General features: G+C 44.8%; 1 protein-coding gene across 1 annotated transcript in view; it reads right to left on the bottom strand.

Moving 5' to 3' along the window:
• The window catches only part of ATM (ATM serine/threonine kinase), a 1,586,045-nt gene that overhangs the window by 511,716 nt on the left and 1,049,026 nt on the right, over positions 1-25,303 (bottom strand). The window contains exons 45-46 of the mRNA XM_085621514.1: positions 9,538-9,657; positions 9,190-9,424 (exon numbers count right to left, since the gene is read on the bottom strand). Coding sequence (XP_085477640.1) covers positions 9,190-9,424; positions 9,538-9,657 — 355 coding nt within the window. The remainder of the gene's footprint in view (positions 1-9,189; positions 9,425-9,537; positions 9,658-25,303) is intronic.

Genomic DNA, 25,303 nt, shown 5'->3' with positions numbered 1-25,303 from the left:
AATGATGCCCTGCTTCGTTGAACTTCTCTCGTAAAGACTGGGAAAATCATGACATTACTATTATCGATACGTAGAGTTTGTTTTTGGCGGGCACACTGTAGGATGTGGTCCCTATCCCGGAAGTGTAAGAGTTTAGCCACCACAGGTCGGGGGAGGGTGGGGGGGAAGAGCGCCTGGTTTTGGCGGCCTAGCTAGTACTCTGTGAACCCGCTCCAGGGCATAAAAGGGGGACAGGCCTGTTGGAGCCACCGCAGCACGGAGCCAGTCCTCTAAGAAGCAGACCATGCCAGTCCCTTCCGTTTTTTCCAGTATCCCGATGACACGGATGTTGTTCCGCTGCGACCTCCCTTCACTGTCCTCGGCATGCAGTTCCAGGGTTTTCAACTTAGTTTCCAGGACACTAAGAGATTGGTGCATCTCATGCACTTCGTCCAGTAGGCCGCATATTTCCTTTTCAGTGCTTGACACTCTGTCTTTAAGCTTGTGGTGATCATCTTTGAGTAGACTGAGCTCCGTGCCGATGGCATCTATCTTTCCTTCTAGCGCCTCTCTGGAGGCCATTAAGGTCTGCATTAGGTCAGCTAATGTAGGTTTCCGAGAGGGAAGGTCTCCACTTGTTTCGGGCGATTCCTTTTCTTCGTTGGAGTGAGGTCTGGGGACATCTACACTAAGAACAGTGAAACCCCGCTTCGTTTGTGGTCTTCCCATCTTGAAGCTACTGCGTGCTGGTTTGGCGTCTGCGTGAGATCAGTGACCTCTGAGAGTAGAGGGTCTTAACACCACCAATTTCGCTGGGCGGCTTCCAATCCGTCGCACTCCCTCAACTCCAAGAGCACTTGCCTTCCTTGTGTCGGGTAACCTCTCCCACCGCTGGCAGCGTGAGCTGAGGGGTCTCGCTGAGACAAAACGCCGCCCAGAAGTTCGCAGGCCCCGCTAGCTCTCCCCGGTGCTTGATCGCTTCAGCACTTCACAGCTGCTCCCCTCAGCTTCTTCTCTGTAGGATGTCAGGCCTGACATCCAGCGCAAGTGTCCCCCTCCACTATTGTGCAATTAGTCCACTGTCCACCATAGTTATGCCCCACAAAGAGCCGGCAAGTCTTCTCCTGGGACTTGTGCTACATTCGCTGCATAAGCGCTATATTGTGGTACGCCCTAGCAGGTCCGCTAACGCTGGTCACTTTCTGCTCTCGGCAGGGGTGCGATACAGTAAGTGCAGGTTCTTCTTGGCTTCCCCTAGCACAGTTAAAGCTCATGTAGCAACCTGCTGCAGTAAGTGCACCTCAGTGAGGGAGGCCATACTTCATAGAATGTGCGCACAGTCTTCCGCAGCGGTCCCCCCTGGGCTCAGCATTGACTTGAAGCTGGTCTAAGCGAGGCACCGGGCTCTGTTGGTGCGCAGTGTGAACAAGGTCTCTACCGCTTATGGCCACAATGTCCTCTGCCCTAAATATCGTGCCAGGGAAAGGCAAGCCGGTACGCTTATGGGAAGCTTGGCAGGCAATACCAGGATCCCAGTGGCCACAGCACGACTCTACGCCTTATCGTGGCTGTCGCAGCTCGTTGGTCATAGGAGGGTCAATAGTGGGATCACCACAGGCAGGCTGCTGCTCAATCCGGCCGACATCTCAGGGCGAGCACTGCCCAGCCGCCATTTTGTTTCTTGGTCCGGGGCCGAGTAGGGGGTCAGAGCTGCAGGTCAATTAATCGCAATGAAAGCGCTCCAACCCCTCCTCAGGAGCGTGCCGCTAATCGTCAAGCAGCACAAGCGATTCCACCTGCCTCGAGATGTCCGTCCGCCTTGCAGATCAGGAACCGCGGCAACAGTCAGACCGCGGCCACCATCTTACTACCAGGTCCGTCGAGACGGTAAGCGCCGATTCTCCCTCAGGGCCGGCCGTAATTGCAGTGCAGGGCACCGCCGGGTCTTGCAGACGTGTTCCGGAGGGCTGCGGTGCGGGTTGCAGCTCCTCCCGCTGTGTCAGGGGATCAGGATGATTAGGAACGGGGAGACGGCGGTCGGAGCTCCTCAGCTCGCGTCCCTCTCCATCAGCTGCAGGCCACGCCCCCTCAAGGGGACTCCCACGATGTTAGTTCTTCTTGCCTTGTCGGCAGCTTTCAACACCATCTCTCATAGAATCCTTTTGGATAAGCTACAAGATATTGGTGTCAGAGGAATGGCCTTAAAATGGCTGCAAAGCTTCCTGACCGACAGAACACAATGTGTCTAATTGGACACATTTGTGTCGCAGACCATGTTAGTGGTCAAGGGGGTCCCCCAGGGATCCATTCTAAGTCCTACCTTGTTCAATATCTATGTGGCTCCTCTGGCTGCCATTATTCGATCATGCGGATTCGAGAAGATCTCATACGCGGATGACACTCAAGTGATGGTCTCCATTGAGACCGATCCCGGGGTGAAGAGAGCAAAGTTTAAGACCTGTATGCTAAAAATAGCCACAGGGATGAGAAAGAACTTCCTTCAGCTCAACTCCAATAAAACAGAGATATTGCTGTTTGGGAAAGCTGAGGAGTTGTGGACCTCTGACTGGTGGCCTGTAGAACTCAGGAAAGCTCCCACACCAAAAAAGCGGGCGAAGAATCTGGGCATTATAATGGATGACAAACTTTCCATGGAGGAGCATGTGAAGATTACCTCAGGCACCTGCTTCGGTATGATGCGAATGCTGAGAAAAATCTTCCCTTGGATTCCCTAGTGGCCAGAAAAGCCCTCATGCAGGCGCCTCTAGTTAGTAGACTAGACTATGGAAATTCGCTACTAGTAGGAATGAGGGAAGATCTATTATAAAGGCTGCAAGTTGTCCAAAATACAGAAGCGCGTCTTGCTCTCAACAAACCTGCACGTACCCCGTCACTACCTCTCTTGCGACAATTGCATTGGCTTCCTATTAGGAAGAGAGCAGTCTTTAAGCTGTTGTGTATAGTGTTTAAATCACTTCAGGGGACGGGCCCCGCCTACCTAATGAAGATATTAAAACCTTACATCCCCGTGTGTCAACTGAGATCGAGCAACCGTAAATTGCTCTGCATGCGGAGAAGCTAAAATGGGCGGTCGCGCCTTTTCCCACCTAGCCCCGCCCACTGGAACAGACTGCCAGATGAGATCTGAGCCTGCTCCAATCTGGCACAGTTCAAGAAACAGCTCAAAGCCTGGATGTTCGAAAGACCGCCTTTCAATATGTTGTCTGCCACCCAGGCGCCGATAGATCCCCTTGGGGATGATTTGTTGCGCCATACAAATCCCAATAATAAAAATTTATCCACCCATTTCAAGAAGAGGCCCTGTGCCACCTCAAGGCATAACTACCATTTGTGATCCATGAGGCACTGCTGACTGAGTCTGTCTGCTCTGGCGTTCAAAGATCCTGCTAGGTGGCTCACAACCACTGAAATGCACCGACACACCAGTCAGCTCCAGAGACTCAGTGAATCACTGCACATGACTCAGGACCTCAATACACCCTACTTACTGCAGAACTACATGGCAGTGGTGATGGCCGTGAGAACCTTAAATAAACTCCCTTTCATGAACAGTATGAAGGCTTTCAGCGCCAGGTGAAGGTGCGCAACTGTAACAGGTTTTTGTGGAAACTGGTCTCCACCAAGACCTAGGGTTCCATTGCACTGCAAAGCCGCCATGCCGCCCATCATAGTTGACAATAAGGATGCAGGAGCCAACGGGTCCAGACAACTCAGAGCCACTCTCACCGATACCCAGGACTAAGACTGAAACATCAGGATCATAGCCTGAATGTCCAGTAATCATTTTGATGAAGAGAAGGACAGAAACTGCATCATCTGCAGGATGACTCAAATGAAATGAGCCTCTGCAATGGAATCAGGTGTGACTTTGGCACGTTGATAGTAAATCCCAATGATGTTGCCATTGTCTGGAGGTGGTATATGACTGACTGTAGCGACCGACTTCAACAGCCCATCGTGAAGAAAACTGGAATTCCCAACCACTGAATGTGTGCTGTGCCCACTCCCTTCACTTTTACGTATGGTAAATAACAGGGGCATAGAACAACATACATAGCATTGCTACTGTTAGAACTTGTGTGATCTAATAAATCATCTTTCTTGTCAGCAAACGTAAACATTTTGCACGCTTTACAACGACCGCATTTACAATACCCTAAAATCAGTGGTAGATTCCATTGTGCTTGAATGGATGGTTGCACTACTACTGAAGGTAGAACCTAATCAAAGTATCTCTGACGTTATTGCCTGTTAAAAGCAAATAATGGGAGACTGTCTTGAGTTCATCTTTTACCAGATTCCAATGTCTGTTGATAACCTTCTTTATAGCATTGCTTTCAATAAAGAATGTTGCAACACACACCAAACAATTATTGTCCTTAACCTGGGACTTAAGGTGGAGTAATATTTCCCTTGGACAAAACCATGCTTTTTCTTACTCTCTCAAGCACGCCTTTGGGGTAGGAACGATCCAGTAATTTCTAAATCAATGTGCCTAATTTCTTGCAATAGTCTCTCTTATTCATACAACTGTATTTGACTTGCAAAAATTGCCCATATGAGAGATTGTCCTGTAGACAGCAGAGATGGTGGCATGAGTACCTAAACAATGTATTCGTTTCTGTGGGTTTACGGTATATTGTGGTATACAATTTATTACCACTGTGTTTGATAGTCACATCCAGGAAATGTAACTCACTAGGACTCATAATTAAAATCATTGTTAACCTTTCCAATAAAAGAGATGAGTGACATAATCGCTACTTCTCAAGGTGAGAGAGACGGGACTAGGATGAATCTCATTTAGCCTTCACGTGCGATTGATTCGACTTACTGGTAGCCTTGGACCACAACAAAGATGTTGCAGGAAAAGCCCCAGGAGCGGGAATGGTTCTGCACCTTCGACTCAAAAAGGAGCATGACTTCCATGACTTTGCTTCACGCCCTAAATTGCCATTGGAATCATAAAGTCACACTCCTAGCAGCACATAAGAGTCATGCCCTGAATCCAAACACTAAGGAAACACCTGGTGGGGGTCTGTCACAGACATCTGTTTCAGATTGTCCCTACAAGGTTTTAACCCAGTAGTTTTTGGAGGAACTTTGTTCCCTTGTACACTGGGAAAAAAGAGATCTGAGGGACACCTTTATGCGACCATTATCACATCGGGGGCAAAAGAAACGCAAGGAGGAACCACCTAGTGCCACCTGCCAGCGTGTTTGACCAATACAATTGAAAACTTCAGGATCCTGTTTGCTGCCTTGGAATATTCTAAAGATGAGGAATCTGCAGTTAGAAGTATGCATCCATAGAGTATTTCACATTGCACCTTGAAATTTCCAACACGGGTGAAGAATATAGCTATATATTTCAACTTCTCCATTAACTACGGCTGACGAGACTGCCCTTCAGATCTAAATTAGGGTCAAAAGACTCTGCTCATGTCTGCAATGTGAAGTATTTAAAGAAGTTGAGGACCCCCACAGTTTAAGGCACAATATGGGAGTCAAATGTCCACACATATTCACACTTGGCATGGCTGCTTAGCCTTTTTTTGTGACCCTTATTGAGTCAACACGGCCACCAAATCTTTTACTTTTTAAATGCAAATATCTCCTAGAGCTTTGTTTTTCTTCTTCTATCTTATGTTCCATGGGAATTGGGGGTTTTACATGGGGCAGACTTACAGATGGGTACATGTGCAGCTTCATTTTCTTATCCTTCAGAGAGACCATTCCTGGGAATGATAGTTCAAAGTCTGCTATGATGACTTCCTTATTTCAGCCTGGTCAACACAGAAAGCAATGGAGGCCAGAGGTCTCCATACAATTCCAATTGTTGAATATTGGGAAAATATGTTACAAGAACTGCAGGACACACAGGATGCCCCCATCCCGGTGGGTGATGGTTTTAGTGTTCAGAGCCCACTGAACTCAGTTTGGTGCCCTGCATAGGGTAGGGCAGCTTCAGTGCGGTAATACTACTGTCCTGTTACGCTTGATGAGTAGGATGCCTACTGTCTCCATTTCCCGAGTGTGAGGGAGGGTAGGAATAAAATATTGAAAGATGTTGACTACTGCCTATGTCTTTTTTTGCGCACGATATCACGGCACGCACCTCACAACTGTGCTGTAAGGCATTAAATATGCAGACATTATCAATGCTTACAATGTCAATGTGATCTGTTATTTGACTTAGTTTGTTGTGATATTAAGTTTCTATCATATTAAACCATGTACTCCTGTCATAGACTGATATCATTATCATATCATTATTTTTGGCAACCTGTACTAATGTCCTTCTTGGATGGCATTGTATGATGTGTATATTATGACCAAAAAATAAATACAAATTGGTTAAAAAAAACACAGAAACCCATGCATCCTTTGCAGCCATAGATAGGATGTCACCACAGCCAGCACCTTTTTGAACATTACAGTCGCTGACCTGAGGCCAAAGTGAAGAACTATGAACTAAAAATGCCAATTGTGAGAAATATTTCATTCTGAATGTGTTTGTGTTTAACTATTTATTAATACTGGCCTCAGTGAGGTGGGATAGGAGGTCAGAGGAAGCATAACATAATTCTCTTTAATTAAGGCTGTATCTCACTTTTACTGTGTCCAGAACCCACTGATCTTATGTCAGCCTTTAGTACTCCCAGAAGTAATTCATCAATCTGCCCCTGCTCGGATTGACATGTTCCAAATGCAATATTAAAGAGGTTTCCCATGTGTCACTAAACCATAGCTTCAGCAGCTGTTTTCTGCTTCTCCAGCAACTGCTCTCAATACATTTTAGTAAACGGGGTTGTCTTGAAAGTTACTGAGTGTAACCAAACCTTAACCTTAGCAGTGGAGCTAAAGGCACTGCAGGAAACATCTTACCTTCTTGCCTGGCAACTTGTTCCCTTAACAATTTTTCATCACTGAGGAGCATGCCCAAGTTCTTCAACTAGTCCCACAGTAAATGACCGGAAACCCTTCCGATGAACAATTACTCATAGCTAAAGAAGTGGCTATCCATCTAGCAAAGGAAACTTCCTGTTGCCGGTCTCTCTGGGTAAACTACTTCAAAGAACTCAGGCCACTATTTATCACCTGTTTCCAAGTCTTAATATGCTCCTCAGTAAGAGTGAATTACCTTCTCAGCTATTTGCTACAATAAATCCTGGCAGTGGTCCAAATTACTAGTTGCCGTGACACATCTAAAGACCACTGAAGTATGGGCAACAAACTATCCTCCAGACACAAAATCTAAGCAATATTAGGCCTCCTTAAGGCCTTCAGAGAATGCATCACCTCAGTCAGTTACTGCATTCTTGTAATAAAGAGCCTCTCACAGCAGACCTAGATTTCCTCAAAATTGTCAAGTAAGTAGTATAAGCCAAAGTAGGCGTCACCCAAATAAATTAAATACAAATTTTAAAAGCCTCATCAAATAGGAGAAATAGTGCCTCATCTTCTGCTACTTTATTTGGGATATCTGACACCTTTAAATGGACATCAACTTTGTGAGACAAAGCATTCTTTAAATGAGCTATGCAGGAACTAGCAACCTCCGATAGATGCCACTTCTCTGGTTTAGTGCACAACCATTTGACATCCTGCGGGTAAAGATTTACTTCCAATACATTATTCCTTATACGGTTTGTATAATGCTGTCTGCTCAAAGAGAAACTGACATGACTATCAACTATTATATGTTTTTCTAAATAAGATAGTTCTTAATATTTCTATGAACTTATTTCACTATTTCTGGATCAAGCCTCACTTTGAACCTTGTGCCTGATTATCGATGCATAAGGCACTTTAACTGGTCAATGAATAACCTCTGACCTAAGTCAGTTCACTTTGACTTGGAACACCAATGTTTGCTTTGGCCCTTTGTGCCACGTCAAGCTCCAGAGCTGGATGATAGGGTAAATCCCTCATGATTTCATAAATTCTTAGCAAGACAGAACTTTCAAAAGCCAGGAGAGTACTAACTAACTGGCCCTCTACTGTAAAGAGAGCATGGTGCAGCAAATGAAGCCAAACATGACTTTGATTTCGAAATTACTGAAAAACTTTCTCCCTTTAAAGATTGGAGTTGAATCATAGAGGTAGACCAGAGCCATCTATATCAAAGTATTTGCATTATGCTCAAGTGCCTGTCCTTGAAGCCTCACCACAGACTCACCCGATGAGTGATTCCAAAACCAGCTCAAGCCTATCCTTTCAGTTCACAGAAGGATATGTTGTTTTCTCGGATTATGCCCATTCTAAAGCTAAGGATTCACACTGAAATCTCCATCTTTTTTCCTCATAAGTCCGAGGTAACAACCTTGTCAACAGATCTGGGTGGAGAGAACAAGTCAATTCCCTAACTGCGAGGGCTATGAAGATCACACAGAAAAAAAGCCTTAGATTTCCAACTGGCTCATATATAGCAGTCGCTAGAGTTCGGCATTACATTTTTTGCATAGGTTGCAAATCTTCAACCCGCAAAGACCCATTACTCATTTTGAAAAGGAATACAACATTAAGCCAAAAAAATGTAAACTAGAATGATCACAGGAATTGTACCACATGGCTCCATAGCACATTCCTAAGTTCCAACACCTAAGAAGGGAAAGAACTGTAGGGGCTAGTTCACGGTGGCACCATTTATGTACTAGGGTTTTATAACTGCAGTTTAATATCAAGTGGTGCCAGTGCAATGCCCTAAAACATAAACAGCACCACCTTGTCGCAGAGCTGCGACCACTAGGACAGTGCGTCAGAAGTTTCCAGGGTCACAGACTGGGCTGGATAGTAAAAGGATAAATACTCTGCTGAGGGAATAGAAACATGAGAAAACAGTGATAAAACCTTTGAGTACTTTATGAAAGCCAAATTCCTGCACATCACATGCCATGAAATTCACCGGATCCATTTCAACTCTCACTTGTCTGATTTTGTTCAATATGAAAGAAAAAGGTATAAAAAATAGTTTAACAAGGCGTGTCTCTTTCATAGAAGAACATGATCTTTGAAAAATAGCTAGGTTAGACTTGGTATTAATATGTTGCTTACCCCTAACTACTGTTCATTAACGTTTGAGTCTGACATGGAAGAACATTCAAGTTTCATGTGAGACTATGGAAGAATCATTCTTGTCTTAGAATAAAAATCAGTCAGTCATATTTTCTGGTTTGTGCATCCTACCTGAGTATTTCTGGCAGTCCGAGCCAGTTGTGAAAACTCCACTAAATGTTTGGTGAGTATTTCTTTAATGCATTCTCGTGTAGAGTTCTTGCTTTCTTTTTGCAGCAGGACCTCCAGCATAACCGTTCGTAAGGCCATTATCGGCTCTTGGAAGCTGAAATCACTGTCCCTGAGGAGCTGAGATTGCTTTTGCCACTTCAAGTAAACATCATATAAGTCCTCCTCAGTAATAGGCCTGGAAGCACATATTTGTAAATTACTTTGCACTGCTGGTAAAAATACACTTCACAAAAAATATTACATCTGTATTTTTGACCATAGTTCCAAAAGTATAATTTAAGGAAATACCTGGAGAGAAGCTTGCCTATGTTTTGAAGCTCTCCAAGAGCCTGCAACCGGCAGAGTGTTGGATACAGTGAATAAACAGATTCAAGACTCCCCTTGCACAACTCTTCCACTTCTCTTATCCTGAAAATAAAGGGATGTTAAGCACAACTTTAATGACATTAGATATTTAACACTTTCAGGCTGAAACTATTAGCATACACTTTACAACAGCCAAGTTTTGCAAACATATTTGACTCCATCATTGCCAATTACCAAATAGGAAATACAGTACCCATGTGTTATGCCTCATTTTCCAAGGGGTCAGAACTGCAGGTGTTTATGCAACCTGTTGATTAGATTTCCTTCATAAAGCCATAGCACTCAGCCATTCACACACAGCATTTTAATCAACAAGAGTAAATGGGCAGGTCTGAAAATGCTTCACTATCAGACACTGCATTCATGCCATGGAAATGGAATCTCAAGTGCTTCACAACCATTCTATTACTTGCATAGATGCCCTAGTAGTGATTCCAAGATCATTACAGATTATTAATCTCATAGATTTACCAAGCAACCACACACTACACAGTGATGAAAAACTGTTCCTATGCCATGCTATGAATAGAAGGGGCTACCGTTTGGTGGCCCACTCTGGTTTTACTACCGGATCCAGAGGGGTGGGCATTTTGGTTCGATCCTCTCTCCCGCTGGAAATTGATGAGGTGATGCACGACGACCGGGGGCGTTACGTGGTGTTGGTTGGCCGGTGGGAAGGACAGACTTTGTGTTTGGTTTCAGTTTATGTCCCCCCTGGGTTGCAAACCACCACCTTTGCGGATTTGGGAGGGTTGCTGCTTGGGCTCCCGGAGGGCCTCCTGCTGGTAGGTGGCGATTTCAATTCTGTGGTATCGGGTAGAGAGGATCGGCACCCTCCCAGAGACCTCCCCGGGGCGCACTCTTGGCTGGGTGGCCTTATCGACACTATGGGGCTTGTGGACTGTTGGAGATCGATGCATCCGGGGCTCGCCCAATTTACATTTCACTCTGGCGCCCACGGCTCCTTATCTAGATTGGACTATGTGCTGATGCCGGCCGCCCAAGCTCAAATGATCGGGGAGGTCAGACATCTGGCTCGTGGCATCTCTGATCATTCCCCGGTGCTGCTACACTTAGATGTGGTCTTGGGGGCAGGGGGGAGGGTGGCACCGATTAATCCCTGGTATTTGCATGACCCCACAACTCGTGCCCTTTTGGTTCAGTCTCTTGACCGTTATTTTGTAGAAAATCAGGGTTCAGTCTCATCGGCCGTAACATTGTGGGAGGCTTTCAAGGTGGTCATCCGTGGGCAGGCCCTATCCTTGATCTCCCTTGCTAAGAGACGTAAAAATGAGGAGGTGGTACGCCTGGAGTCTGACGTAACTGACTTGGAAGAGGATCTCGGGCGGGGGGTCACACGGGATAAACTCCATGCCCTTTGCCTTAAACAGTCGGATTATAGGGCGTTGGTTACGGATGCGGCCAAGCTCGCTAGTCGGGAACAACAGGGGCGCTTGTATGATGTTGGTGACAAGGCTGGAAAGTTGATTGCATGGCTGGAGAGGAGAGAGCGAGCGAGTCGTGTGGTCCCGGTGATTGTGCGTGCTGATGGTGTGAGTTTTACGGATCCGGGGGAGATTGTGAGCTGTTTTGCGGATCATTTGCGTGACGTCTACTCTCCGGTCTCGGAGAGGCCGGAAGACGACTCTCGTCAACTGCTACGAGATATTGCATTGCCGTGCCTCTCTGTCGATGATAAAGAATTGCTGGATGCGGCGTTGACGAACGATGAGATAGCATTGGCGATTCGCTCGGTCCGTTCAGGAAAGGCTCTCAGCCCTAACGGCCTTCCGATCGAGCTTTACAAGCTTCGTCCAGATAGGCTGGCACCTTATCTCCGCGAGATGTTTATTGCATCCCGAGAGGTCGGCTCCCTTCCGCGTGATCAACGTCTAGCAACTATTGTGGTGATCCATAAAGAGGGCAAGCCGCGTGATTGCTGTGCGTCTTATAGGCCTATCTCCCTCCTAAATGCTGAACCTAAGATTCTCGCTAAAGTGCTCGCTAATCGTCTGATTAAAGTCATTGGTGACCTGGTACATCCGGACCAGTCTGGTTTTATTCCGCATCGCAACACCGCGCTGAACCTGCGGCGCCTCCACGGAGCCCTCGCGAGAGTTGATTCTATTCAGGAGCCCACCATTTTGGCGTCCTTAGACGCCACGATGGCGTTCGACACGTTGGAGTGGTCGTATCTCTGGGCGGCGCTGGCTAAGTTTGGTTTTGGACCTGGATTCATTGGATGGGTGAAGTTGTTATACGTGGAACCGCTGGCGCAGGTGGTGGTGAATGGTAGAGTTTCCACCCCCTTTGGGCTCGGGAGGGGCACGCGGCAGGGTTGCCCCCTGTCCCCGCTTCTTTTTACTCTCGCGTTGGAGCCCCTGGCGGCGTGGCTCCGGTGGGAACCCTCCATGATGGGTATTCGGTGGACACCGACGTTTGAGGATCGCGTGTCACTCTACGCAGATGATATTTTGCTCTATCTCACCTCCCCGCGGAAATCGTTGATAGTGTTATTTGATGTATTAAACTCCTTCGGTTGCAATTCAGGGCTTGTCATTAATTGGGTGAAATCCTGTGTTTATGTGCTGGTTGGCGACCCCCCTCTTCTCCCTCGTGGCTGTCCGATTCAGATTTCACATTCTGGATTTAAATACTTAGGTATCCACGTGTCCCTGGATCCGGCGGTCCGTTATGCTCTGAATCTGCTGCCCCCGCTCCAGCGGCTGCGGGCCGATGTTGCTCGTTGGCGGAAGCTCCCGCTATCGCCGCTTGGCCGGGCAGCCTTATTCAAAATGATGTCTCTTCCACGCTTTTTGTATGCATTGCAGAATACGCTGGACGTGGTGCCCGCCCGATATTTTAGTGAGGTAGAGAGCCTACAGAGGCAACTAGTTTGGAATGGGAGACCGCGAATTGCTCTCGCTAAATTGACCCTTCCGTGGTATGACGGTGGCATAGCTCTTCCTGATATTAGAAGGTATTATTGGGCGTCCCAGTTGGTGGCGGTGAACCATGGGACATATGGCCCGGCGGTGAACCCCGCGTACGAGATGGATAAGCTACTGTTGCCGGGCAGAGATTTCAATAGAGCGCTTTATTCTACGGAGGGAGGCACTAAATTGACAGGTCCTACGAAAAATGCAGTACGTGCCTGGCAATGCGCCACCGCTGCTACGGGATGGACGGGCCGTCTGTCTCGTGCGACTCCACTGTATGCGTCTGATGCGTTGGGTGGTCTATGGCGTACTAAGGGCTTTGAGAAATGGGATTTGATTGGAATTAGTCGTGTGGGGGATCTCTGGACGAGGGGCGCTTTTAAAACGTTTGAAGCTCTTCAGACGGAATATAAGCTGAGCGATAGGGAGTTCTTTCGCTATGCGCAGATGCGCTACTTTCCGCTTTCCCGAATCCTGCAGATATCCCTGAAGCCTCCCCGTTGGAAGATCGTTTACTTGATGGTTACCTGCCGGATAGTACTATTTCCCTGATCTACAAAAAACTGATCAATACTCGAGCGGACCTCCTCACACATTTGCGAGAGGTCTGGGTCGCCGATGGCCTAGAATTGGATGATGAGGACTGGGTCGCGGCCATAGCCTCACCGAGGGAGGTTGCCATACCGGCTCGCCTTCGATTTGTGCAGTTAAAGATATTACATAGGGTCTATGTCACCGGTCCCCGCTTGCTTCACATGGGTTACACAAGTGATGGTTTATGTCGGCGTGGTTGTGGCCTGCTTGGTACTTTTCTTCATATTCTGTGGGAGTGTCCGAAGGTGCTACGTTTCTGGACTGGTGTGCATGCAGTGATGGAGGAGGTTACGGGTGTGGCTCTGCTCCCTGAGGCTCGGCGCTGTGTGTTGAATGTGTGGGAACCGACTGACTGCGATGTGGCACAAGAACGCTGGGTGACTTTGGGCAACATGATCGGTAAAAGAGACATTGCACAACTCTGGGGTTCCGGTAGGCCTCCCACAGTTACGAAGTGGAAAGAGAATATGGATTGGTGCATGTTCCGAGAGAAGACTGTTTACGTGGCCAGAGGCACACCTAAGAAATGGAGTAAGATGTGGGGTCCCTGGAATTCCTACTGTGGGGATATATGCACTCCCCCCTTGGTGGTCACACCAGACGTAACGATGTCCCCTTGACTTTGATGTTCCTGGTCTTTTTTCCTTTCGCTTTGCAGTATTGATGACTGATCTTTTCCCTGCCCCCCCCCCCTGCCCTTCTTAACGCGAGTTACTGTGTGATGGGCTGCATTGTCGCTGTTGTCCCCCGCTCATGAGAGAGCAAGTCCCTGCTAATGGAGTTCTTCTGCCTGGTCTAGGTTTCCTTTTGTTGTTTTTATTTACAAAACAGTTAATAAGAAACCTTTCTGTAGTGCTGGGTTCAGTTGTGGGCGGCTGCAGCCGTTACGTGTGCGGTTCGCTCCTGCTCTCATGATTGCTGTATTATTGTTGTCCTCCTTTTTTCTACGTTAGCGGCCGGCCCAGGCGGTTGTAGGCCCATGACTGTGAATATTTGGTGTGTAAATAAAGGTTTTAATAAAAAAAAAACTGTTCCTAAAGAAAATGCTATGCTTACAATCAAACACAGCCTAACTATTATAGGTGATTTCTAATCAGAACTCCAAAAGTCAATGACGCCGGAGTAACCCTTACCCTAAGAAATCAAACATTACCTTAAAAATGTTTCGGACTTTAAGGCTATAGAACGGTCCAACCTCAGACATATTTAGGGTGACAGGGAAGAAAGTCTTACTTACTTGCAATCCTAGTTCTGCATCGTATGAATCTTAACTGATGGTCATAAACATATTCTGTTCTGTGTGTGAGGTCTCAGGAATACTTATTTTTCATAAATATTGTCTATGAGGGGACATCATAGGCCGGGCAGCGATTGAACCCCCTTTATTGCATATTTTAAAAAGCCTAAACCAAGTTAACCACATGATGGTTCGTTATACTCAACGTGGAGCTCACACGCCCCCTATTCAAGTCCATTGTGGCGTTAGAAAGGCTGTATATTGGCCCCTCATTACTGTATTGGCTCCTTTTTTAAAATTTTTAGCTTCCTTCAATGCCCTGGACACCTTTTTAGCTTCTTGAACATGTGATGTACCTAAAATTAGCTCCCGCTTAGTCCCACTACTATTCTACTTGGATGACGTGGTTTTAATTGCATGTACAGCAAAATGGGCTACATTTACTTTTAGATGGTTTTAATAATTTTATGCATGGGCTAGAGCTTGAAGTGAATCACAAAAATCCTACGTCATGACCTGTGGCCCAAAAGCTTAGCAGGTCGAAAAAATTCTTTGTTGGGGAAACCCAAATTTGAAAGACAAAGGATTTTAATTACCTAGGTCTCATGTGTAATGAGAATATGCAGTGGAAATGGGTAATAAGCCAGGGGTCCCACAGGGTGACGGCCTCTTGTGAATCAATTTTTAGGTTCACTAGGAAATTTGGGCACAAGCCCCTAAAAGAAATGATTATGCTTTATAAATGCAAAACTCTTAGCACGGGTACATATGGGCGGGTGTCTGGGGGTGCACAACAGTACAGGCCGTACAGGAGGCAGAGAATACATTTTTAAATAGGTTGTTAGGGACTCCTAAATCTACCCCAAGTTTCATAACTCTTAACAAACTGGGGGTAGGCTTTTGTAAGATCCAGTATGCTTGGCTCCTATTCAACTGTGGATCAAAATTTGGTCCATTCCTGAATTGGGCTTTACACGAAGAATAGTGGAAGATTGTTTTGAGCTGAGCAACTTGATAGCCATCCTTTGGCTCAAGTATATTAAACATACTCTTTGAGATCTGGAATTGAAAACCTTTTTAAATGATAGGATAAGTCCACTTTTTAGGAGCCAGGTCAAGGAAAAGGTTCTTGCACACAGGCTTATGAAAGTAAGGGACCTAGTAACGGTCCAATCATATGTGCCGCTGTCAATTACCAATGGCATGGAGCCCTAATTAACATAGGTAAAGGCGCCAGAGCTTAGATTTTACTTTACAAGGCTTAGAGGAAATAAGACACATTTTCTAATGGCCTTTCCTGTTACAGGCACTTGGTTTCCCTCATTACCGTGTTGCCCATGTGGTGGGAAGTCACACCAGTCAACCAAGCACTTTATTCTCTTTTGTTCCCTGTATACCACTTAAAGAATATAGTTTTTCTGCCCAATTCTTAGTGGAAGATCTTTCACTAATCATCAGTAGGGTTTGCTTTTCCTTCAGCGCCTTGAGTCTCCTTTGATATGCAGCTCACGCCTGTATTTTATTACCCAAGCACTGAAATTGAGAATGAAATATGCATTGTGATTTAAGGAGTGATAGTGTTTGTAAACATGAACATTTGTTTTTGACTGTCTAATATTTTTTAAATTGCATTAAGTTAAAGGTGGCATGACAAGCATAGCATGTTGTTGATACGATTTTATAGCACAGTGACAATTTTTAGACAAGATTTTAATATGCAAACGGGGGGCATAGCTCTTGCAGTCAGATTGCAATACGATTCCATTGTAAAGTGATATTTTTAGATGAGATTGTATTATGAACATTCCCTCTTGACTGTTTGAAATTTTATAATCGTGGACATTCCCTCCTGACTGTTTGACATCTGATAATTGTTTTATGCCAAAGGGTCGCACAGTAACCACAACTCGATTGTGATATGATTTTATAGTCAGGTGTTGTTCCTCAAATTAGATTTTTTTATTGTGCTTTTATGGTCTAACGACCAAATAAAGTTGATGACTTGACTGTCTATGATTTGTTTAGGAGGCGAAAGCTATCATTATCCACATGTAGGCCTAACCTCCATAAACATAAGTGAAAATTTTGCGCTACTTTTTTAAGGAGCAAGTAGATTCAAATTCTGTGTATGCTTTGTGCTGGCTGTCGCCACAGAGATTCAGGTTTTTTGAGGGAGATATGCATAATTTTTATTTTAACTGAATCACAATTTGCTGCTGGGAGTGGAAAGATCAGAGGGAAGCGGGATGATTATTTGTGACTTTAGTGACTATTACAATGATGGCCACTAGCTTAACAAGTAACATTTCTTTCTGAATCATAAAATCTTTACTGATAATCATAAAAAAAGACTTCAACAACAAGCTTGTCCCAAAAAAGCTTTAGTCCACAACAATCAATGGCATAACAATCCAGGGAATTTACTTATAACCTGAAACTTATCTGAAAATATTCTTTAGAGGTGATTGACCAACTACCATGAAACAATGTGACAAAGGTTACTAGGGATTCATTCAATAAATGCAATACTATGAATTGTTAACTTATCGCAAAGAAATTGCCATGCAATTGACCAGATGTCAGTTAGGAAACAAAGTCTGTAAATTATATTAATTCAGTTTATAATTAAATGACACAAATTTTAAAACGTGCAGATGGGGCAGAGCTCTGTGATAAGTGCAGTACAATGAGGATTAATAGAAATAGCTTAAATAAACTCAATTGTCTTGCATTGTTTCATAAGGGACAAAAAATAGAAACCTAATTAGTTCTCCGATTCTACCCTCTATTAAATTCTCTAGCCATCTCAGTTAACAAATGTCAATATTTCAACCTTTATTAAAATAAATCAACGGGTGTCATCAGGCAGTTAAAATGCTCAATGCTAAATGGAGAAAAAATAAAAAGTTCACCATTACCCACTCTATCTACTATATAAATCAGAAATATAGCATGAAAGAAAAAATGTGAGATGATGTGGCCGCTGTTGGCATCAATGTCATTCTGTAGACATGTGCATATGTTATGACTTATGCATGCACCTGTGTCAATATGCATGCAAGCTGTGTAGAAGATGCGGGCCCCATTTTCTTTTTACTTACCAATCTAATATGGCAAACACCATTTACATTTGTAAATAAAAAAAACATTTTAAATGTGTTCTAGTGCTTTTGTTGTAGCAAAGCATCCAGCAGCAAATGGCAGCTGCTGGGCCATCTAAAAAACAAGCATTGGCATAGCCAATAGGTCTCGCTTTTGGGACCTTATAAGTGTTTAGCCATGCAACACTTGATGTTGTTGCACCAAGGATATTGTGCTGGATAACTGAACACTTATAAGGTCCCAAGGGCGAGACCTATTGGCTATGCCAATGCTTGTTTATTTTTGATGTCGTCCTATATGAGATCCCCAAGATTCTGCCGGGCAAGGGACGCCTGCACCTCTGCTGTTGTGTGTGTGTTGATATTGTTCAGTATAGTAGAATGATGTATCGCATCGTACTACTTACAAGGTGTGACGCGCTGTTTCACATAGTGTGGCCTTTAATGAAGGGCTTGGTTGTGACCAAGCTCCAATCAAGGTGCGATGAAGTGCTCGCGCCATGTGCGCGTGAAGAGTTGCAGAACGGTGTGAGGATAGACGTGCTCGCGCATGTCAGAGAGTTTGAGGGCGAAACTGTGTGTGTGATAGAGAGAGAGAGACACAGAGGGAAAGAGAGAGAATAGCGTGTGTAGGAAAGAAAGACAGCGATTGCGTGAGAGTGAAGGAAGGAGAAAGAGAAGGTGTGTGTGTGAAATAGAGACAGAAGGAAGAGAGATAGAGAGCAAAAAGCAGGGAAGTAGAGAGGGAGAAAGACAGACAGGGACAGAGAGATGGTGGTCTCAAAAATGTGCGTCGTTTCTGTATGTGGAAAGGCAGGCACGTGTCCACTTGACACAAGACTAGCACCAGAGATTTCTCATAATTCACCTATCACTTCTGCCTCTCTTTATAAGCGAGGGTTACGTTGTTGACCCAGATTTTTATATCACCAATACTGCCTGCTCGTTGTATTTTTTTGTTTGTCTGTTACTGAATTACTGCATTTTCCGGGGCTGGACCTCCAGTTCCTGCCTGTTGCTGGTTTCTGGGGGCAACAGTTGCCGCAATACCAGCCTCAAAGAGAAGATAACTATGTCAAGGCGCTCTATCTTTTCAATAACGATTTTTGTATCTTTCTCCAAAAAGTGTGTGTGGTCATGTTTAATCTTTGGGGTGCTATCTCTGGGTAGTTCTGCTCATCTCTCCCTCACACTGCCACCGACCCTGTCACCTTTCCCTCACACTCCCACTGCTACCTCTAATCTCTCACTCCAACTGATCCTGTCACATCTTCCTTGCAATCACACCTCCCTGGCACCGACACTGCCCCCCTCACCCCTCCCTCACACTCCCTGCCTCTTCTCTCTGCTGCCTGCTCACACATGCTGCCTTCCTGCAGCTCCTCACGCTGTGCATTCATCCACCTCTACCCCCCTCTCTCTCTGGGTGCCCCTCCCACGCGTCTGGATGCTGCTCTCACATACTCTGAAACTGGAAGATGTGCAGAGCCCATCTCTTTCTTTGCTTTCCCTGCCAGCTGGAGGGCGGTAATTGCCTCTCTAAACACCTGTCTTATTTTGAGGCCAATAAGGTTTCTTTCGGAAGAGCAGCCAGTTCCCCCCTCTCTCGTACTCTCCCTCCCACCTCTACCTCTCTCACAAGCTATGGCACCTTCCCCTGAGAATTGTGAACTCCTTAATAATTTTTTCATAAACAAAGTGACAAAAATGTATACTACTTTTGCATCTTCAGATTTGGATGACTGCAAGGATTGGGAAAAACTAGCTCCTCATCCTGCAGCCCACAGCCATCTCGATAGGCTGACCCCTTCCCTATTCTAGCTCACACCCCTATCCACCAGTGCCATCTCCTCACAGTGTACGCCGTGCGCTCTGATGCTCCCTACTCGCTCCGGTTCCCAGGGCTATGTCTGAGACCCCAGTTCCAAAGCCTGGGAGCATCGCCGCTGTGCTCTTCGTCATCACCCGCCTGCTCTGGTCGTGGACTGTGGTGATTTCCCTGTTGCTCCTGTTTGCCATCCTGTTCCTGCTGTTACTGACCGGAGTCCTGTCTCCCACGGGCCTCATCCAGACCAGGGTCGGCACGCCTGGTCAGGGCCCCTCCGCAGAGCCAGTGCTCAGGTGTACGCCTTCCGCCCTGGCCAGCTACCTGCTCGTGCATTGCCCCAGCTTCCGGGCCCCAGCTGGAGCGGCTGGCCCTGGTGGGCCCTGCCTTCCCTGCAGTCCGCGGTATCTCTCCTGGGCCCCCCAAGCAGCAGAGTTCACTTTGAGGGAGCACCTGCAGCTCAGAGATGAGGGGCTGGTGGCCCTGGACTGGGCAGTGGGCCTCGGCGCGTGGAGGCGCCAGTCATCCTTTAACTCCAGCACCCCAGTTCTGCTTTGCATCCCAAACTCCTTCGGAAAGATGACCCGGAACTTCATGGAGGTGAGTTTGTGGTCAGTGGGGCCTGGGTGATGCTGGTATGTGTCTCACTTGTTGTGTCACCGCTTCCTTTGGTATAAAGGAGACTGGCTAGCACAGAATACCCGGCAGTGGTGTTTGAACAGAACGGGGGTATTCACCTAACTGAAGGCACATGGGGTATTTGACAGCACGTCTTTGAAATAACACCAAAAGCTGTCGGGTTCCTGCGCCGCTGGTACCGAGCTGTGGTATCTCATGTAAGGTGATGTTGGAGAGCTAGTGTTCTCATGACATCACTGTCTGATGTCATGGACTGTTCTGTGTCACAATGTTCTAGAGATCTTCAGTTATTAGTCTGATGGCTGGTGGTTGGATGAGATCTTCCTTACTACAATAAATCTTATGGTATACACCAACCTTTGATCCTGTTCTTATTCAAGATACTTCACTGGCGTAGTCGGCATTGGAATGAGGAAGATCTCAACACAAGAGTCAAGCTTCTGCTGAATTTAAGAGTAAAGCTTCTGGGAAAACTCTAAAAAGAGGAAGAAATGGTTGCGTGCAATCACATCAGTCTACTAAGTCCCTCTGTTAATTAATTTTGGACTTTAAGAAGCGGACTTATTATCAAGTGCTTCAGCGTTGGAAAATCATCGTTGTGAAGAAATTCTTTTTGAGTCTGGTGGAGTCGGATAGGCTCGTTGATCTTTTGCCTTTTGGATGTCTTTGGAGCGAAGCCTGACACATTAACTGTGAAGAGTTTTGGAACGACGAGGCATGGCACACTAACTGCGTATCGGTTCATCGTGTAGCAGTTATGTGATGCAACTATATTGTCTGCTTTGTGTTATTGCCAAAGAACTACTGGTGAGCGATTTTTCTGCCAGACAGGTGTATACGTGGCTATTTATTTTATTTTCGATCGTTTTTTAAAAAAGGGATTGATTGATATGGGAGCTTTCAGCTTTAACCTGAGCCTTTCAAAGATAAACACTTGCCCAACTGTCGCGGAGCACAGCATCTGGAACTGTCATTCTCGTTCCAGTTAGAACTTTTCAACGCGTCGACGAGCGCCTCATCTTACCTGGAATTGGAACTTCAATCTGCAAGCAGGGGTTCTTCTTCTCGGAATTCTTTGATGATCTTCGGAACGCGTCATTGTCCAGCCGATGCAGGGACTGGCTTCTCTGACTTTCCGTAGCTCGTCATTCCGTATCACGCTACGTTGGATGTGCGTGGCGGCCATTTTGTTTACGGTTGCTTAGCAACTGTGAATTTCTATTCATCGCGTTGTTTATGTTCGAGTGAGTGAATGGCATGAGGTTGTATTATATCGCTGTATCATAACTGCGTGTTATAACTGCGGAATCAGCCACTCAAAACAGTAGGTTTTTTTCTTCTTTTAGTGTACACTGTTTTGGGATTAAATTGATATATGTCACAGTAGCTGCGGGTAAAAAAAAAAAAAAAAAAAAAAATATATATATATATAAAGGTTGAGCTTAAGGGGAGAATAACAAGTCTAGCTCTTCTTTGAGATATTTTAAGTAAATTTTAACCATGCAGAATGTAACTGCGGCACCCTTTTTCTTATCATGTCCGGGCTCTCCTCCAATTAAATGGAAAAAGTGGAAGGTGGTTTTCGAAAGATATGCCAGAGTATGTGGTCCGTCATTGAGTGCTGAAAGACGGTCAGCTCTTTTACTCCACTGTTTGGGTTCGGAGGGCCAAGATGTGTTTGATAATTTGCCAGATCTATCACCTGAAGAAGCAAGAGGTTTAAATGATTACGAAATCTGTATTAAGAAACTTGATAAACATTATTTGCCCAAAGTCAGCACGATACTAGAAAGGTATCAGTTTGCAAAGAGAATGCAATCTACTGACGAATCAATTGAAGATTATATAACTCAGTTGAGGAAACTTGCCTCTTCATGCAAGTTTGATACTTTAACGGATGAACGTATCAGAGACCAATTTATGTTTGGGTGCAACATGGAAAAAGTTAGAGAAGAGTTATGGTTGAGGGATGAACCGTCGCTAGATGAGGTGTTGAGTGTTGCAAAACGCATAGAACACTCTTTGAAATGTGTTGCGGTGATTAAGAAAGATGCTGAAAAAGGGGCCAAGGTTGAGGTGATAAAGATTAAAACAGAAAAAAATGATCTTAATACTAAAACTCATTCAGACAAAGTAGGGTTAGAAAGAAAATGTTATAGATGTGGCAAAACGGATCATCTGGCTAATGATAGGAAGTGTCCGGCTCTCAGTCAAACATGCTCAAAGTGTAAGTTGAAGGGACATTTCACTGCTTTTTGTAAAACCAAACTAAAGACAAAGGTCAAAGAGGTAGAAATTTACCAAGGTAGTGATTTTGAGAATCAAATTTGTGAGCAAATTGTGGTGCAGGTGGAGGGTGAAAACATGAAAAAGACAGGACCCTATGATGAAATTATGGTGGAAGGAGAATGTACGAAGGTATTATTTGATTCCGGTGCAAAGATCACCATAGTATCAAATGATTTTTATGCTTCTAAACTGAAAGGAAAGGTTACTCTCGCTAAACCAGACATTATACCTTTAGCGTATGGGGGAGAACCAATAAAGTTGCATGGATATTTTAATGGGCTGGTAGAGTATAAGGATCGATTGATCAATGGGAAAATTTATGTTTCAAAGCGTGGGGACAGCATAATTAGTTGGCTGCATCAAGGGGATTTAGGAGTGTATCTTGACCCAAATGCAGATTTTCCTATACAATTGAGAGAAAGGATTCAATCTGTGGAAAAGAACGCAAATGAAATGTATGCTCACATGCTTGAATCAGAATTTCCTAATGTATTTAGCGAAACCTTGGGATGCCTGGAAGGGTACAAGCACAAAATACTGTTAAAATCTAATGCAATTCCAACACAATGTAAAGTGAGGAATGTTCCTCTATCAGTTAGGGATGACATGAAAAAGGAAATTGAAAAACTGAGCAAAGGTGGGATCATAGAGGAAGTAGAAGGTTCGGAATGGCTTGCTCCAGTTGTCGCTGCACGCAAACCAAATGGCAGTTTGCGTTTGTGCATTGACTTGAGACAACTAAACAAGAGTGTTGTGGTGGACAGATACCCTTTGCCCAACATTACTGAATTATTGACATTACTTGATGGGGCACAGATTTTCAGTACGATAGATTTGACATCGGCGTATCACCAAATTGAGCTTGATGAGTCGTCTCGAGATTGTACCTCGTTTATTACTCCATTTGGTACTTTTAGATTTAGAAGAATGCCTTTCGGGTTGGTGTCTGCATCCTCAGTATTTCAAAGGGTAATGGAAAGAGTATTAACGGATCTCCCTGGTGTGTGTGTCTACCAAGACGATATATTGGTCTTTGCTAAAAATGATAGGGAACATGACTGTAGGTTGAGAGCTGTGTTAAAGGCATTGAGTGAGCACAATCTCACTATTAAAGTGGAAAAATGCACATTTGGATCCAACACCATTAATTATCTAGGCCATAGCATCTCAGGAGAAGGTGTGAAGCCAAAGTCAGAATTGGTTGAAACAATTACAAATATGAGTTCTCCCACCAATAAGTCTGACCTTATGAAATTTCTAGGGATGATTGAATATTATGCGAAGTTCATCAAAGGCTTTGCCCTAGCAACTGTGAATATGAGAAGGTTATTACGAAAGGGTGAGGAGTATTTGTGGACAGGAAAATGTGAGGATGAGTTCGTGGCCATGAAGGAAAAGTTGGGACTAGCTCCTTCGTTGAAGAGTTTCCATCCTTCTGGAAAATCCATTTTGGTTACAGATGCGAGTGAGAAGGGATTGGGAGCTGTATTGAAGCAGAGTGGTGTTGATGGAATGAAAACTATCATGTTTCTGTCTAGAAGTCTTAGAGATCCAGAAACTCGATATTCAGTTGTGGAGAGGGAAGCTCTAGCAGTGTTTTGGGCGGTAAAAAAACTCAAGAAGTTTCTGTGGGGTGTAGATTTTGAGGTCCATACGGATCATAAGCCTTTAGTTGAGATTTTCAGTAAGAAAGGTTTGGATCTAGTTTCTAGTAGAATTACCAAGTGGGTGATTGGCTTACAGGAATATAATTTCATGATCAAGTATATTCCAGGCATTGAAAATGGGGTAGCGGATGTTCTCTCGCGTTTGGTGCCTTCTGTCGGTTTCTGTGAGGACAATCCTGTGTATGATGAGGATGACGAAATTGTTTGTGTTGTAGACCAAGTTATCATATCGGAGGATAAGTGGTTGGATGAAATTCAGAAAGATTCAACTTTGTGTGAGGTTATGTCTTTGTTAAAGGCAGGGTGGTGTTCCAACAAAAATGTATCAGAAGATGTAAGATGTTTTTGGGGAGTAAGAAATGAATTGTCTGTGGATAACAATCTCTTGTTTAGGGGAACAAGATTGATTCCTCCCATTAGTTTAAGAAGGGAATTGGTAGACTCAGTACATGTGGCTCATTCAGGTTTATCTAAGTGTAAAGAAAGATTGCGTTTGTCTTATTGGTGGCCAGGTATGGACAGAATGATTGAGCGGGTTATTAGAGATTGTGTGTCGTGTGCCATAAGTGATAAATCGAAGTGCACACATGAACAACCTTTGGTATTAAGGAAACGTCCTAATGGTCCTTGGCAGGAAATCGCTTTGGACATAGTTGGTCCCATTCATGGGAAAGAATCTCAAACATTTTTACTAGTGGTCATAGACATGTACTCTAGGTGGCCTGAAGTATTTTTTTTGTCACATGTCAACACGGGTTGTGTAATTGAGTGTTTGAAGTCTCTGTTTGCCAGGGAAGGTTTGCCTGTTTCCATTCTATCGGATAATGGTGTTCAGTTAATCTCAAGAGAAATGGAACAATTTTTGTCCTCTAAGGGAATTGTCCATAAAACCTCTGCTCTCTATCATCCAGAGACGAATGGGATGGTAGAGAGATTTAACAGAGTTGTTAAGGAGACTATTGCCTTAGCGAAGAGTGTTGGGTTAGACTGGAAAAAAGAGGTTGTTGCAAAAATTGAGGAATATAGGTTGGCTCCACATGCAACTACAGGGAAAACTCCTTTCTTACTGTTTCGGGGTAGACTTCCTAACACATGTGTTGAACCATTTTGGGTTAATAAATACGAAGTGCAAAAAGGAAAAGAAAAAGAATGTGATGGGGAGAAGATGTTGAGAGTTGAAGAGGAAAAAGGGAGAATAAGAAAAGAGTATTTTGATAGAAAACATGCTGTAAAGAAGACTGTGGTGCATGTTGGGGATTGGGTCAGGATTAAACGTCCTGGTGTACTAGGCGGCTCCATGTCCAAGTACATGAAACCAATTAAGGTGATTAAAATATTTAACAATGCGATTCAAACCCAAGATCATCGCATTTGGAATTTAAATAGAGTAGCTGTGT

Source organism: Triturus cristatus, chromosome 8 (assembly GCF_964204655.1).
Source record: "Triturus cristatus chromosome 8, aTriCri1.1, whole genome shotgun sequence".
NCBI classification, from domain to species: Eukaryota; Metazoa; Chordata; class Amphibia; order Caudata; family Salamandridae; genus Triturus; species Triturus cristatus.
Note: the sequence above shows the minus strand (reverse complement) of the source record. Positions and strands in the feature narration are given on the sequence as shown.